This window comes from Jaculus jaculus, chromosome 5 (assembly GCF_020740685.1).
Source record: "Jaculus jaculus isolate mJacJac1 chromosome 5, mJacJac1.mat.Y.cur, whole genome shotgun sequence".
Lineage (NCBI taxonomy): Eukaryota > Metazoa > Chordata > Mammalia > Rodentia > Dipodidae > Jaculus > Jaculus jaculus.
In genome coordinates this window covers 50,517,095-50,532,719 of record NC_059106.1, presented here as the reverse complement: position 1 = coordinate 50,532,719, position 15,625 = coordinate 50,517,095, and the positions used below count along the sequence as shown (strand labels likewise).

General features: G+C 50.6%; 1 protein-coding gene across 1 annotated transcript in view; it reads right to left on the bottom strand.

Moving 5' to 3' along the window:
- Positions 1 to 13,466, bottom strand: part of Padi4 (peptidyl arginine deiminase 4) — a 32,503-nt gene extending 19,037 nt beyond the window's left edge. Inside the window, exons 1-4 of the mRNA XM_004657598.2 lie at positions 13,375 to 13,466; positions 4,572 to 4,752; positions 2,178 to 2,244; positions 710 to 777 (exon numbers count right to left, since the gene is read on the bottom strand). Of these exons, the coding sequence (XP_004657655.2) occupies positions 710 to 777; positions 2,178 to 2,244; positions 4,572 to 4,752; positions 13,375 to 13,466 (408 nt within the window). The remainder of the gene's footprint in view (positions 1 to 709; positions 778 to 2,177; positions 2,245 to 4,571; positions 4,753 to 13,374) is intronic.
- Positions 13,467 to 15,625: the final 2,159 nt, after the last annotated feature.

The window sequence follows — 15,625 nt, the reverse complement described above, 5'->3', positions numbered from 1 at the left end:
ACCCCCATATTTAAAAAAAGTTATTTATTTCAAGTAGAGAGAGAGAGAGAGAGAGAGAGAGAGGCAGAATAGAGACAGACAGAGAATGGGTGCATCAGGACCAACTATTATAAATGAACTCCAGACACATGTGCCATTTTGGGCATCTGGCTTGACATGGGTACTGGGAAATGGAACCCGGGTCATTAGGCTTTGCAGGCAAGTGCCTTAACTGCTGAGCCATCTCTCAGTCCTTCCCCCATACTTTTAAATAATGCATACATACACTTAAGGTTTCAAGGTCACTCTGAATTTCACCCGCAGATTCTAGATTAGTAATCTGCAGTCCTTCCTGCACCCACCAGCCTGTCTTTCTGTAATATATGGGCTCTGCCATCCCTCCTCCCCTCCCTGTAGCCCCTCCTTTCTCTAATACTCATGTAGAGAGCTGTGTGGGAAACATCCATCAGTCACTAAAGTGTGGGGTGGGCATTTGTGAGCCACAGCTGAGACCTGTCTATGATTTTTTCTCTGCTATGTGACTGAAGGAACTTTAGCTTATAGGGTAATGCAGCTCCGAACCCAGTTAGTTGTAAATTTGGTCTGGTAAAAGGGATGGGATATGTCTGATCTTACAGTTGTCCCCAGATACCACACGTGCTGTGCTCTTTACCACAAGGAGGCGCCACAGAGCTAAAGCCAGCACTGGTCAAGGTGATGCGGTTCATACCTGATCCTTTCCAGTTCTGGTCAGCTTCCCTCTGCCAGTGCGGGTGACGTCCGTGCACAGAGAGATTTCTGAAATCCCATGAGTGAGAGGAGAGAGTTGGCCTAGGTGCCAAGTGGGGTTCTCAGCCTGGCCCCAGTGGACACCTATGGACACTGCCCCCTTTTCATGCACTCCCCTCCTCCCTAGGAGGTGGAGGTTCTCCTCCTTCAGAGAGGACACGGGCCCAAAGATACCTGTTGCCCTTGTTCCCAAAAAGCCTGGCTGTGAGTCAGGGGGCTGGGACTCCCCACCACTTTGCCCTTCTTCATGGGAACATGAGACTGCAGTCCTTGAGTCCCTCTGGGTCTGGCCACCCCCAGGGGTTTCAGAAATTCCCAGCGCCCCCTGGCAACATTCCACATGATGCCCTTAAGCTCACCTTGCCAGGCTGTCCAAGAACTCTGCCCCCGGGTCCTAGCCCTCAGTGACTGTGGGGAGGAGGACGCGAGGCTACACTTTGTTATAGGCGTGTCTCCATCAGGGGACAAACTGGCAGTACCCAGTCCCCACTCTGTGTGAATGGCATGACCAAGGATGATGGACTCTTTCTCCCTTGTCAGAATATATGAGCGAACTGTCATGCCAATACCACTGACCACGTGCCTCACAGCATGACACGGGGACTCGTGTCCCATAGGAGAGGGACAAAGGTGACCTTTCATTATTGTACCATGTATGAGAGTAGGGATATAGCAACGTTGTCTTTAGCAGCTGTGTGGCCTTGAGAAGTCTGTTTACCTCTTGAGTCTCGATTTCCTCACCTGGGAACTAGGACAATGGCATTAAGCTCACTGAATTGTTGTAAGAATTAAATGAAAAGTCACAGTACGATACCTGGTATAGTGTAAGTCCTATCTTCTCATTTAAAAGCGTATTTATGAACATGATTCATTAATGTATGAAACCTGAATGTTTCATATGTTACTTGTATATACAATACACACTTAGATAAGGATAATGTATTGTTCAAGATAAGGTTGAATTAAAATTAGGCTTTAGGGGCTGGAGAGATGGCTCAGTGGGGAAAGGTGCTCATTTGCAAAGCCTGGCAGCCTGAGTAGATGGAGACTCTGTCTCGACAACCCTAAGAAGAGAGTGTATGAAGATTTGAGGTATCAGTAGGGAAGAGATGGGTTCACTGAGCATCCACTTCCTACCCTGACAAGTAAGTTATACTGAATGCAATAATTAGAATTCTCCCAGCCCTGCTCTGCTCATATCTCACTCACTAGGGATGGGCTAAACACTTATGGAGCACCAGATGTATGGATAAACACTTATGGAGCACCAGCTGTATGGCTGGATAGAAATGCTCTTTTTTTTTTTTTTTCTCAGTAGAAATAAGGCATAGTGTGCCTTGGAGAGATGCTCTATAGGGATAAGAGGCACAGGAGAGGGGTAACTCTTTGGGACCTTGGTCATTACTTACCCACCCCAGTGAGGTAGAGCAGGGCTTGCACTGGTGAGGTCTTGGGTCCATAGTAGGAAATTCGAATCTACAAGACAGTAAGAGATCATTCATGACTTTTCTTAGTCATTCAACAAACATGGACTGGGCCCTGCTATCTGCCCGGCTCGGCCCAGCTCCACTCAGTTAACTGTGATGCTATAGAAGAGGGTCCTAAGGGAGACAGAAATGGAGGGACCTGGACTGGAGAGATGGCTTAGAAGTAAAAGGCACTTGAATTGCATTTGAAGCCTAAGGACCCAGGTTCAATTCCCCAGTACCACATAAAGCCAGATGCACAAGGGGGCGCACGCGTCTGGAGTTTGTTGGCAGAGGCTAGAGGACCTGGTGCACCCATTCTCTCTCTCCCTTTTTCTCTCTGAAATAAATAAATAAAATATTTTTTAAAAAGAAGAAATGGGGGCTAGAGAGATGGCTTAGCGGTTAAGCGCTCGCCTGTGAAGCCTAAGGACCCCGGTTCGAGGCTCGGTTCCCCAGGTCCCACGTTAGCCAGATGCACAAGGGGGCGCATGCATCTGGAGTTCGTTTGCAGAGGCTGGAAGCCCTGGCGCACCCATTCTCTCTCTCTTCCTCTATCTGTCTTTCTCTCTGTGTCTGTCGCTCTCAAATAAATAAATTAAAAAAATTAAAAAAAAAAAGAAGAAGAAATGGAAGGAGCCATCTGCCTGGAGTTGTCCTGGATCCAAACCCCATGACAAGTGTCCTTAGAGGAGAAACACAGGGAGATGACACCGAGAAGGGAGGAAGCAGTGTGACCTGAGACGCCGCCACACATCTTAGAGTGTTGACTGCCAGCGAGGAGCTGGAAGGGGCCAAAGCTCCCCTGGAGCCCGCCGAGGAAATCCTGGCCTGCCGAAGCCAGGACTGAGCCGTCCTCCGCCACGCCACCTCAAGCATCTGCTGCTGCCTCAGGCTGGCTAGTCACTTCCTGCACCAGCCTCCGGAGGCTGACACAGGGCACATCCCTGACTGTGGCCTTTCAGGACCTGATTGTGTACCTGTGTGTTACCTGATGTTCCCGGGTGTCACAGCCTCACCACACCCCCTTGCTCCATTCCGTATTCCCGCGGCCTGGCATACAGTAGGTGTTTATTAAACAGTTGCTGGGACTGGAGAGATGGCTTAGCGCTTAAGCGCTTGCCTGTGAAGCCTAAGGACCCCAGTACAAGGCTCGATTCTCCAGGACCCACGTAAGCCAGATGCGCAAGGTGGCACATGCATCTGCAGTTTGTTTTCAGTGGCTAGAAATCCTGGTGTGCCATTTCTTCCTTCCTTCCTTCCTTCCTTCCTTCCTTCCTTCCTTCCTTCCTTCCTTCCTTTCTTTCTTTCTTTCTTTCTTTCTTTCTTTCTTTCTTTCTTTCTTTCTCTCTTTCTCTCTCTCAAATAAATAAATAAAAATAAAATATTAAAATAAACAGTTGCTGAACAAATGTGATTGATCAAGACCCTGGCCTGAATTTTTGTTTGTGGTCATTAATCTTCATCATCAACTGGATTTAGAATCTCCTAGAAGGTCTACCTCTGGTCGTGTCTGGGAGGGCATTTCCACCCGCATTCCACTCTCTGCTTCCTGGCTGCAGATGCGATGTGACCAGCTGTCAAACTCCTGCCAGCATGCCTTCCCCGCTGAGATGGACTGTACCCTCACTCTGTGAGCTCAGCGAGCCCTCCTTCCCTCAGTTGGTTCTTGTCAGGTACCTGGTCAGAGTGATGAGGAAAGTAGCTAAGGCATTGTCCCCAAGGACACTATGGTAGGAGAAGTCATCATGAACTTTTCTTTTGCTCACTCTCTCTCTCTTTTTAAAGATTAGTAAATTATTTATTTAAGAGAGAGAGCGAGAGAGAAAGAGAGAGAATGGACATGCCAGGGCCTCCAGCCACTGCAACTGAACTCCAGACACCTTGTGCATCTGGCTTACGTGGGTACTGAGGGATTGGGTCCTTAGGCTTCACAGGCAAATGCCTTAACTGCTAAGCCATCTCTCCAGCCCTTACTCTCATATATATATTTGCAAGCAGAAACAGAAGAGAGGCAGACAGAGAATGGGTACACCAGATCCTCCAGCCACTGCAAAAGTACTCCAGATACCTGTGCCCCTTTGTGCATTATGGAGCACCAGATGTATGGCTGGATAGAAATGCTCTTTTTTTTTTTTTATGTGGGTACTGGGAAATCGAACCTGGGTCATTAAGCTTGGCAGGCAAGCGCCTTAACTGTTGAGCCATCTCTTCAGCCCCATCATGAGTTTTCTGCAAAGAAGGAGCTCTCCTGAGCTTGGTTCTGTGGATGGAGGCAGGACCAATGGAGCATAGCTTCTGCCCCGCTGCCCCTCCCTGCCCAGCTGTCACACTCACCTTATGGTCATCTATCCTATTGCTGGCGGCTTTCACCTGCAGGGTCAAGTCCAGCTCAGGGCCCAGGGGCCACTTGGAGGTACCCGTGGGGCTCTTTTTGGCTGGAGAGCTGTGGGTGACATTCACGACCACGTCTGGGGAGGCGGTGATACTGAAGGACGTGCAGTCCTTAGGGGCGGAGCTGTGGAGGGACAGGGGGGACAGTGAGGAATGGCCTGGCCCACCAGCTTCTTCCCAGCGTTTCTCATTCTCCCAAGAGTTGTAAACACCAGGTTGTAGCCATGCCTACTCTGGCCCTGGGAGGAAGTACAGATTGGTGACAGGAGGCCAGGAGTGGAATAAGAAGGGAATCCTTCGACCTGGAGGTCTTGCACTTGAACTAGAAAGGCAGCGGAGGGAGGCACACTCCAAAAACAACTACACAATCCCTCTCTCTTTCTCTCTCTCTCACACACAGGTATACGTAGGGTAGTGTGCACAAAGCTGTCTGCCTCACTTGTGGACACACACGAGGTTGTGCACATGCAAAGAATCTCACAGACCTCTGCTTCTAGAAATGTGGCTGAGCAGATAGTCTGGAAGATCCTTCTCTCACAAAACAACTAGAGTGTGGATAATAGGGAATGTTCAATTATTTCGTGTGTGTGTGTATGTGTTTAGCATGCATGCATGCATGTTCATGTGTGTGGAGCATGAGTGTGTGGGTATCTGTGTTCACATGTGCCTATGGAAACTATGGTCCTCAATGGGTCTCCACCTTATGTTTTCTTGCATGTGTGTGGTGTATGCATGTGTGTACATATAAGTATATAGGGCAAATAGAAGATGAATTCCACTAGAGCAAAAGAGTAACTTCCGTTCATTGACGCTCATGGCATTGTAAAGCAACCTCAGGCAGACAAAGCCAGCAAAGGCTCTGCATTGCTGGAGAGATGGTTTAGTGGTTATGGCGCTTGCCTGCAAAGACAAAGGTCCCAGGTTCGAATCCTTAGGACCCATGTAAACCAGATGCACAAGGTGGTGCATGCATCTGGAGTTCGTTTGCAGTGGCAAGAGGCCCTGGCACGCCCATTCTCTCTCTCTCTCTCTCTCTCTCTCTGACTGCCTCTTTATCTCACAAGTAAATAAATAAATATTCAAAAAAATAAAGAACCTGCCCAATCAACATGAAAATCACAGCCCAGTAGAAAAAGTGGGCAAACAGGCATTCAGAAACGTTGTAACTCTGGATAAGAACTAGACAGAGGCGCTCCACGTCACTAATAAGTAAGACCACGGGAGGTGGCTTTACATTCACGTGACTGGGGAAGGCTAACGTTATACACCATCTGGTCCATCATCAATGATTACGCTGAACAGGAGACTTTGCAGATCAAGTTAATGTCACCTTATAGACCACACCTAGCAACTCCAAGCCCAGCAAGTCCACTCGAGGCCTTAGAGGAACTCTTCTGATGGACATGTGGTGACATGTACAGGAAGATTCAGAGACAACCTTGTCATAGTGGGCAACACAGCATATAGCCCAGTATGGTCACAGTGACTAAGAAATGACAACCAGTTCACATAGTGTGTGGCAGACTCTACAGAGAGCATAACTCACTCTGTAAGGTCACAAAGATACTTAGGATTAATTATTTTTTAAGTATTTTTATTTATTTATTTGCAAGTAGAGAGACACAGACGGAGAGAATGGGTACGCCAGGACCTCTAGCCACTGCAATAGAACTCCAGATACATGTGCCACTTTGTGCATCTGGCTTTATATGGGTACTGGGTAATTGAACTTGGCTGGTTAGGTTTTGCAGGCAAGTGCCTTAACTGCTGAGCTATCTCTCCAACCTTGTTATTATTTTTTTGAGATAGGGTCTCACTCTAGCCCAGGCTGACCTGGAACTCATGGCGATCTTCCTAGCTCACCATCCCCAGTGCTGGGGTTAAAGATGTGTGCCACCCTGCCCAGCTAGGCTTAATAGCTTTCTATTTATTTTATTTATTTTTTTTTGGTTTTCAAGTAGGGTCTCTCTCTAACCTAGGCTGACCTGGAATTCACTATTTAGTCTCAGGCTGGCCTTAAACTCACAAGGATCCTCCTACCTGCCTCTCAAGTGCTGCGATTAAAAGCGTGCGCCAAGCTGGAGGGATGGCTTAGCACTTAAGGCATTTGCCTGCCAAGCCAAGGGACCCAGGTTTGATTCTTCAGGTCCCACGTTAGCCAGATGCATAAGGCGGCGCACGTGTTTTGCAGTAGCTGGAGGCGCTGGCATGCCCATTTTCTCTCTCCCTCCCTCTTTCCCTTGTTGAATAAATAAATAAATAAAAATTAAAAATTAAAAAAAGCGTGCACCATGATGCCCAGCTATTTAATTTTTTGTTTATTTTTATTTATTTGTTTTGATAGTGATAGAGAAAGAGGCAGATAGAGAGAGAGATGGATAATGGGTGTGCCAGGGCCTCCAGCCACTGCAAATGAACTCCAGATGCATGTGCCCCCTTGTGCATCTGGCTAACATGGGTCCTAGGGAATCAAGCCTTGAATCAGAGTCCTTAGGCTTCACAGGCAAGGGTTTAACCACTAAGCCATCTCTCCAACCCTAAATCATATTTTAAAATGACAAAAGTCCACTTTTTTGTTGTTCTTTTTTTTTGGTTTTTCAAGGTAGGGTCTCACTCTAGCTCAGGCTGACCTGGAATTCACTATGTAGTCTCAGGGTGGCCTCGAACTCATGGTGATCCTCCTACCTCTGCATCCCAAGTGCTGGGATTAAAGACGTGCGCCACCACGCCCGGCTTGTTCATTTTTATTTATTTGAGAGTGACAGAGAGAGAGAGAGAGAGAGAGAGAATGGGCATGCCAGGGCCTCCAGCCACTGCAAATGAACTCAGATGCATGCGCCCCCTTGTGCATCTGGCTAACGTGGGTCCTGGGGAATCGAGCCTCAAACTGGGGTACTTAGGGTTCATAGGTGAGTGATTAACCACTAAGCCATCTATCCAGCCCAAAAGTCCACTTTTGTAGAGTCTTCCCCCTGCCAGGCATGGTCAGGTTCTCTCTATATATCAACTCATTGGGTTTGTGTCTCCCGAGGGAGGGCAGGTACTGTGATCATTTTCATTTTACAGGCGAGGAAATTGAGGCTGGTAACTCCTTTTCTCTAGGTAGTCCCAGTGGTCCTGGATCCTGGCCCTGCCCCTTTCTATCTCTGCTCTGCTTTTCTGGGCTCTGTCCCCACAAGGCAGCCTAGCTCCCATGCCTGCCCTCCCTCCCTTCCCATGTTTTCTCCTTCTCCTCTACTCATCTGAAGGCTCCTCCCACATCCATCACCCAGGGTGAGGCCCACCTCACTGGCACCTCCCCACTGACCCTTCCCCCATGGCTACACAAGAGGTCTTCCTCCTTGGAAGGAGATATCCTCGCTAAGGCTGAACAGTGGTCTCATAAGGTGACACTATTCCAATCCCCAAAAAATCTGTGACTACGGCACCTTAGGAGAAAAGACTTACCAGTGTGTGAAGTTAATGATCCTGAGTGGGGAGATTTCCTGGAGGAGTCTTTACAAGATGGAGGAGGAGGAGGAGGAGGAGGAGGAGGAGGAGGAGGAGGAGGAGGAGGAGGGAAAGAACTGGCTCAAGCAAGCTGAGCAGGCATAGTGGCGCACATCTTTAATCCCAGCACTCGGGAGGCAGAGGTTGGAGGATTGCCATGAATTCAAGGCCATCTTGAGACTACATAGTGAATTCCAGGTCAGCCTGGGCTAGAGTGAGACCCTACCTCAAAACAAAACAAAACAAAAAGTGGTCCAAGCAGAGGCCAGAGATGCCACTGTGGAAGGAACCATGAGTTGAGGAACTCAGGTGGTCCAGGACCAAACTTGTACCCAGAGCTGCCAGCCAAGTGCAGCCCTGACACCAGCTTCCATTAAGCCCTTAAGGATCCATGTTTGCGCTTTAGCCCTTCAGAAATGTGTTGAGATATATGGACTTTGTTTTTTTAGGCAGTAGGGCCTTATCTGTACTTGGCCAGTATTCTGCTGCTGAGCTATATCCTCAACCCTCAGTGTGGCTGGTTGAAGTCTCTGGGAGTAAGATACTTACTGTTAAAGGTGCTGCCTCTGCATCTTGCTGGCTCTTTGGTACAGCCCTGCCCTCTCTCTAGGGGGTGCCAAGGTTAGGTTCAGGAAAGGTAGCAGGAAGCCCAAACTCACTAGGACCCAAACTCATGTTCCCCTTAAGGAAAAGAAGAAGCAAGTGGCATGCTCTAGTAGACTAAAGAATGCCAGGCTGGAAAGGTAGCTTAGTGGTTAAGACACATGCCTGCGAAGCCTAAGGACCCAGGTTTAATTCCCCAGTACCCATGTAAGCCAGATACACAAGGCAGTGTATGTATCTGGAGTTCATTTGCAGTGGCTGGAGGCCCTGGTGTCTATTTGTCTCTTTCTCTCTCTTTAATAAAAAAAGTGATAAAAAGCAAAGCGAGATGCAAAATGTGGTGTGCGTATCTGATATTCATCTACAGTGGCTAGAGATCCTGGCGCATGCCCCCCTCAACATGTGCAAATAAAATTAATTAATTACTTAATGCAGCTGGGCATGGTGGTACACACCTTTACCCCCAGCACTTTAGAAACAAAGATAGGAAGAGCACTGTGAGTTTGAGGCCAGCCTGGAACTACATAGTGAGTTCTAGGCTAGAGTGAGACTCTACCTTGAAAAACAAAATAAATAAATAAAGCCAGCATCTGCGGTTCCAGCACATCGATGATGAAAGCACACCTATGATGAGATGGCAGACTCCCCTAGAAGAGACAGGACGCACCCCTAGAAGCTCGTGGGCCAGCAAGCCTGGTGAACACAATAGAGAACAAGGGTGAAAGTGAGCACCGACATCCAAGGTTGTCTTCTGACCTCTATTTGCATGCCTGTACTCATACACCTGGACACACACACACACACTTGCACACGCACCATTGAAAACCACGTGAGGCATGGAGAGACGGCTCAGCAGTGAAGGCACTTGCCTGTGAAGCCTTAGGACCCAGGTTTGATTACCCAGGACCCATTTAAGCCAGATGCACAAGGTGGCATTTGCGTGTTCATTTGCAGTGGCTAGAAGCTCCGGCATGCCTAATTTTCTCATTCTCTATCTGCTTCCTCTTCTCTTTCTCTCTGTCTCTACTTCCCTCTCTCTCTCAAATAAATAAATAGATAAAAAATATTAAAAAAAAATCAGGTGGCTCTTGAACGCTATTCGCAGCAGATCCACATCACAAGGAGTAGATCTGAAACACTAGCTCACCTTCAGCTGCCACTGTTCTCCTGCTCCTCTGCTCAGGAATTATTTAGCATTCAAATGATTTTTGTTTATTTGAGTGTGTGTGTGTGTGTTTGGGTGTGTTTCCAATGCAAATAAATGCCCATCTGGCTTTGCATGAGTGGTTGAGGAACTGAACCCCGGTCAGGAGGTTTTGCAAGCAAGCACCTTTAACCACTAAGTCATCTCCCCAGTTCCCATATTTGGAATTTTTTGGTCACCTTCAGTGACATCTCAGATGTGGCCCCTTCTCCTGCCCTGAGCAATGCCCAAGCTGACTTTCACTAGGGTGAAGCCTGCAGCACGTGACCAGTGTGCCACCTTTCCTCACCTGGCCATTAGCCTGTGTTTTCACAATCAACCCGTGGGTGGGTTAGGGTATTGTGGTTCCCATTTTACAGATGAGGAAACTGAGGTTCAGAAAGTCAATGTGACTTTTCCGGGTCCCTGGCTACAATGGCAGGCCCGGGTTTACTTGTAGCCCTGCCTGATGCCACTGCTGCCGCCACCACCACCACCAATGCCACCACAAGAGGGCCACTTCTTTCTCTGCATCCGCTCGCCTTGCTGGCCCTGCACACAGTTCTTCATGAGAAGCAGCAGGTCAGCAGAGGCTTGGAAACCTGGTCAGGTAGGCTTCCGGGTTCCCCAGGCCTACTGAGCTGCAGACTCGGGGCTGGGGTCCATGGAGCAGGCCTCCACATGCCTCCGGGTGCTCTGGCGCTCCAGACGTGAGGACCACACCCCGGAAGATGTGGAATTATCCCAAGCCAGCGAGCGAGCGGGGCCCAAGGACAAGATGCTCGGCGCTGCACAGCACAGATAAGCCTTGGGCTGGGGAATGGGTCCTTGTGGCTGTTTCCTTCCGAGGCCAGTGGAATCATTTCAAAGTCATCAGACCTGCTGGACTGGGGAAGAGGAACGCCCAGGTTTCTTACTCAAGAGACTCCGAGGTGCTGAAGCTGGGGGGCGGGGGAGGGGCAGGAGCGGGGCGCTCAGGTCAGCAGTACAGAGCCTGGATACTGGGGAGCCAGTGTGGGCTGTGGAGGAAGGGAGTGGCGCAATCGTCATGAGGTCAGTGGGGAGGAGGCTCAGAGCTGCCTCCTCTGGGAAGCAACTCTGAACTGGGAGAGACAGGAGGTGAGGAGAAAGTCCAGGGAGAGCCTTGACCCATTCAGGGATGGCTGAGGAAGTTCCTGGGGTACAGGGGAAAAGAGAGAATTGGGGTGTTGAGAATAGAGCAGAGGACACAAGGAATGGACAACCCCGATCTCACCCTGTTCCCTGCTCCCCGTCCCCGTGCAGATTCTCATCACAAACACGAGCAACCTTGCGACAGCCACCTGTCCTTGTCCGCACTGCATGGCCCTGGTTAGCCACCTATATGCGTGTGCACAGATCTCAAGCCAGCTCAATCCCCCACACACTCCTTTTATTTTATTTTATTCTTTTGGTTTTTTGAGGTAGGGTCTCACTCTAGCCCAGGCTGACCTGGAATTCACTATGTAGTCTCAGGGTGGCCTTGAACTCACTGTGATCCTCCTACCTCTGCCTCCCAAGTGCTGAGATTAAAGGCGTGTGCCACCATGCCCGGTTTCAACCCTTTTTATAAGTGAGGAAACTGAGGCTAAAGGGGACATGTGCACTGCAGATGTGGCAAGTTCCCATGTGGCTGGCCCTTCACACCCAGTGTCTCCTCCAACCTCCTGGCTCTGTTACAAAGTAGGGGTCCCTTTTCCCAGTGCACAGGTGGGCACAATGAGGTGCTGCTTTCAGTCACATGGTCACTCAGCTCAGATGGGGTGCAGCTGTGGCCCCAAGAAAAGCTAACCACATATCCTTCCTCCTGACATACACACACTGCCAGAGGCAGGGGGAGGAAAAGGTCATTGAGGCAACCAGACAATGTCCAGGGCAAGTGTCATCACACAGAGGTGGGTCACAGAGTGGGCTTTCTGAGGACCACTCAGTGGAAGTGGCCAGTGGATGGCACATGACAGGTGTGGTCAGGCTTTTTTTTTTTTTTTTTTGACCAGATTGTGGGAAAACTCTTCTGGGCAGCTGGTGCAACAGAGAGCCACAGAAGCCAGAGGTGCCATGGTCCCTGGGCCACTTGACACAGGCTGTGTGACTTTGTCCAGCCAAACTGGGCCTCAGTTTCCTATGCTGGGGTGGGGGCAGGGTAGGAGGTGGCATTGGGGTTCAGGAAGGGGGCCATATCATAGGTATGACAGCACTGCCAACCACACCAGGCTGCTGAGGGGTGGCATGGAGGGGCATGGTGTGAATATAAGCCACAACGAGAGACACTCAGGGGTATGGTGACAGGGCTCAGTATCTGGCTGAAGGACAAAGGACCACTATCAAGGCACTTGGGGAGTCAGGAGTCCTTCTCTTCCAGGAAGACACAGGCAGTACCTTCCTTTTGGCCCCAGGCAGAAGCTCTTATGACCTTGACCCATGGGAAGGGTAGCCTGGGAATGTGTCCGAGGCCCTGGATTAGCTCCAGCCTCTTTCATTTCCTCTGCTCTTCCCACCAAGCAGTTTGTCCTCGGGGGCTGGGGGGTCAAAGGCTTCAGACACCAGGAGCTTGCCCCCTGTCCTTTTGCCCTTTATCCCTATGAACATCTCTGCTTCCTGCCTGTCCTCCACAGCCTGGGGACCACTCAGACCCTGAGTGCTGCTCTGCTGCTGGGGTCAGATTTCAAGTGACCCTGGACACTTCCCAGATGCTCCCATGGACATCTTTCTAGCGCTAGCCCCCGAGGGAAGCCAGGAGTGGCCCCGGCGGTCCCTGCCAGCAATAATCAAGACAACGCGCTCCAGCCCAGCTTCTCTGACCACCTTCCAGCCCCCAGACCTGGCACAAGGCTTGGCGCATAGTAGGTTCTCAACCAGTACTTGTTGAATGAACAAACAACAAGAAGGATGAATAAACGGATGAATGAACAAGTACTGAGAGATCTGTACTAAGTCCTGAACCCACACATTCGCAGTTTTCACACGAAGTCTCCAGAACCACTCCGTAAGGCGGGTCTTGTTCACTGCACAGGTGAGAGAACCAGGGCCCAGCTGCCCAAGGCTGCCCTGCTTGCCCACAGCAGAGATAGTTTCTCCTGCCCTTCACGTCCACACCACAAGCTAGCTCACCACCTAGCACTGTCGCCTACCTGCGCAGGGAGGCATAACGAGAGGTGAGGCCAGGTATGGTGACCCAGCCATGGAGGAAACTCAGGCCCCAGTCTGGCTAGCAAAGCCTCCCGGTCCAGGTTAGATTCCCCAATACGCAGTGCTATGCTCGCTGTGCGGCCTTAGGCAAAACACAGACCCTCTCTGACATCCTCGTGTACCCTCCCTTAAGAATTTACTGCGGCGAGGGCCCGTGAGCTGATCTCCTGGCAGCAGTCACCACGCCTGAAGCCTGAAGCCAGCACCTGACCTGTGTCATCCTCACCGCCCTGCTCCCATGGGCCCAGGGGGCACCTCTCTCACCCATAGACATCCAGCGAGATCGTGGTGCCCAGCACACACACTGCATGGGCGGGCTGCTGGGGGGCCACATGGATCACTCTGCCCTGGGCCATCTTCAGGCCAGCTGGCTACAGGAAGCCCCTGAGCTGGTTCCTTTATACCGCCCAGAAGCCCATGACTCAGCACCCGCGGCCTGCGGCCCGGCCCCTCCCCACTCAGGTGCCCGCGTGGGCTGTGGGACCTTCTCTGCACTGGGCCATCAGGGGACCCCCTCCACCCCACTGATAGGCAGATGGGTGTCTGTCTGAGCCAGGACTAGCAGCAGTATGACCACATCAGTTCTGGAAGGGTGGAGATTTCCAACTCTTGGGGGCAGGGAGGGCAGGTGTCAGCCCTCATTCCCTTAACCTACCTCTGCCTGAGGACAGACATCTGAACCCATCCAGTCTTGCCTAAGCATGCCCAATGGGAGAGAAGCAGACAGAGGCTAGACAGGAGGTCACAGCCCAGGTCAAACATTCAGAGACCCTCCTGGGGTGGGACAGATTTTCCCCTGGGCCATCCATGTGACAGCTTACCATCTTGGGTTTTGGTCCCACCAGCCCCTGTCTCAGTGTTTCCTGTGGAATGGCTCATTAGGAAAAGCCTGTAAAGCAGTTACTGTTATTAGCCCCTGTTTCGTTCTCAAAAAGGATCTGAGGTTGGCACCATTTTAGAGGAAGAAAACTGAGATGCAAGGAGGTTGTAAAGCCAGAGAGCCAGGATTTGAGCAAAGACGTCCATCCACAGAGATGATTTATTAGCTGCTTGTCCAGGTGGCGTGTGATTTTCAGGCTTTATCGCATTAACTTTGCACTGTGACACTAGACACCTATGACTGCCAGCCATTTTACAGAAGGGAAAACTGAGGCACAAAGAGGAAAAGTAACCTACCCAAGGGAGCTTTAGCTAGCATGTGGCAGAGCTGGGAGGACAAGTCCAGTGGCCTGACCTGGAACCGAGGTTCTCTGCACACCCCGGGGTGTCTGCCTCGTAGGTACCTCTGCCCACAGATCAGATGGGCAGGTGTGGGCTGCTCACTCAGACAGATGCACCCCGGTGCCTACTCTGGCTGCTAATGGGGTGAAGGAGGTGGGCAGGTCCCAACAGGAAGTGCCTACTGAGAGATGTGCCTAGGCGGTCTGCAGCCAGTGGAGGCCAGATAGAAGACCCCCGTGCATTTTTATTTATTTGCTTTGCCTTTGAAATACACTGCCTCATGATTGACAGTGGCCGTGGAGTTAGGTAGGCCTGAGTTCACAGCCTCCTTCTCACCACTGTCCCCAGGAGCTGGAGCCCAGCATGATGTGCATACCCCAGAAAAGGCCAGTGAGGTTCAGAGAGACCAAAATAAGGCTCTTTGGTGGTAAGGGGGATCCAAGTTCAAAGCCCACGTTCTGTCCTCCAAAGGACTCCGCCAAACCTGATGTTCTGAATGTCAACACAACTGTTCGTGCACAGTAGGTCCAAGTAAGCCCAATGTCACTGGTTGGTCATATGGGTAGCGCTGGTCTGTGTTTCTAAAGGAGAGTGGCAGGAAGGAGCCACCAATTGTTTTAGAGCTGAGAGCCCTCAGGGAGCATTAAACCCAGTTCTCATTGTGTAGATGGGGAGGGTGAGCTCAGAGACGGTGCGTGGCATGCCCACAATTACACAGCGAGTCAGTGGGAGGAAGCCAGGATGTGCTGGGCATTCTCTCTCCTGTCTGGGTATCTGGTACCCAGGTCACGGGACACGTGTGCTGCTGTCCTCATAGGCTGCTCCAGGGCCCTGTGATGATGGCACTCCCGGAAGGCCGTCGGGGTCTCACTCTTCAGGACTCTGAGGCTGCGAAATCACAGCTGAACGCGGCGTAGTCGGCCTGGTCATTTCTTCAGCACTGTTCATTCGTACATAGAGTCAAGATTCCTTTATTACTTTGTTCATTGACTGTGTATTTATGAAATGCCTCCTAGGTGCCTGGGTCTCTCTGAGAGGTGAACTTGGACTTGTTGAACATGTAAGTTTACCAGAGCCCAGTATGTGAACAGAGACCACAGTCTAAGACAGGGGCTGTGGCTCAGCAGTAGAGCATCTGCCATGCATGCACAAGGCCATGGGCTCAATCCCCACCAACTAAAATAAAGAGACAGAGGGGGCTGGAGTTAGGGAAATGGCTCAGCAGTTAAAGGTGCTTGCCGGCCCAAGTTCAGTTTCCCAGTACCCATGTAAAGCCAGATATACAAAGTGGCAC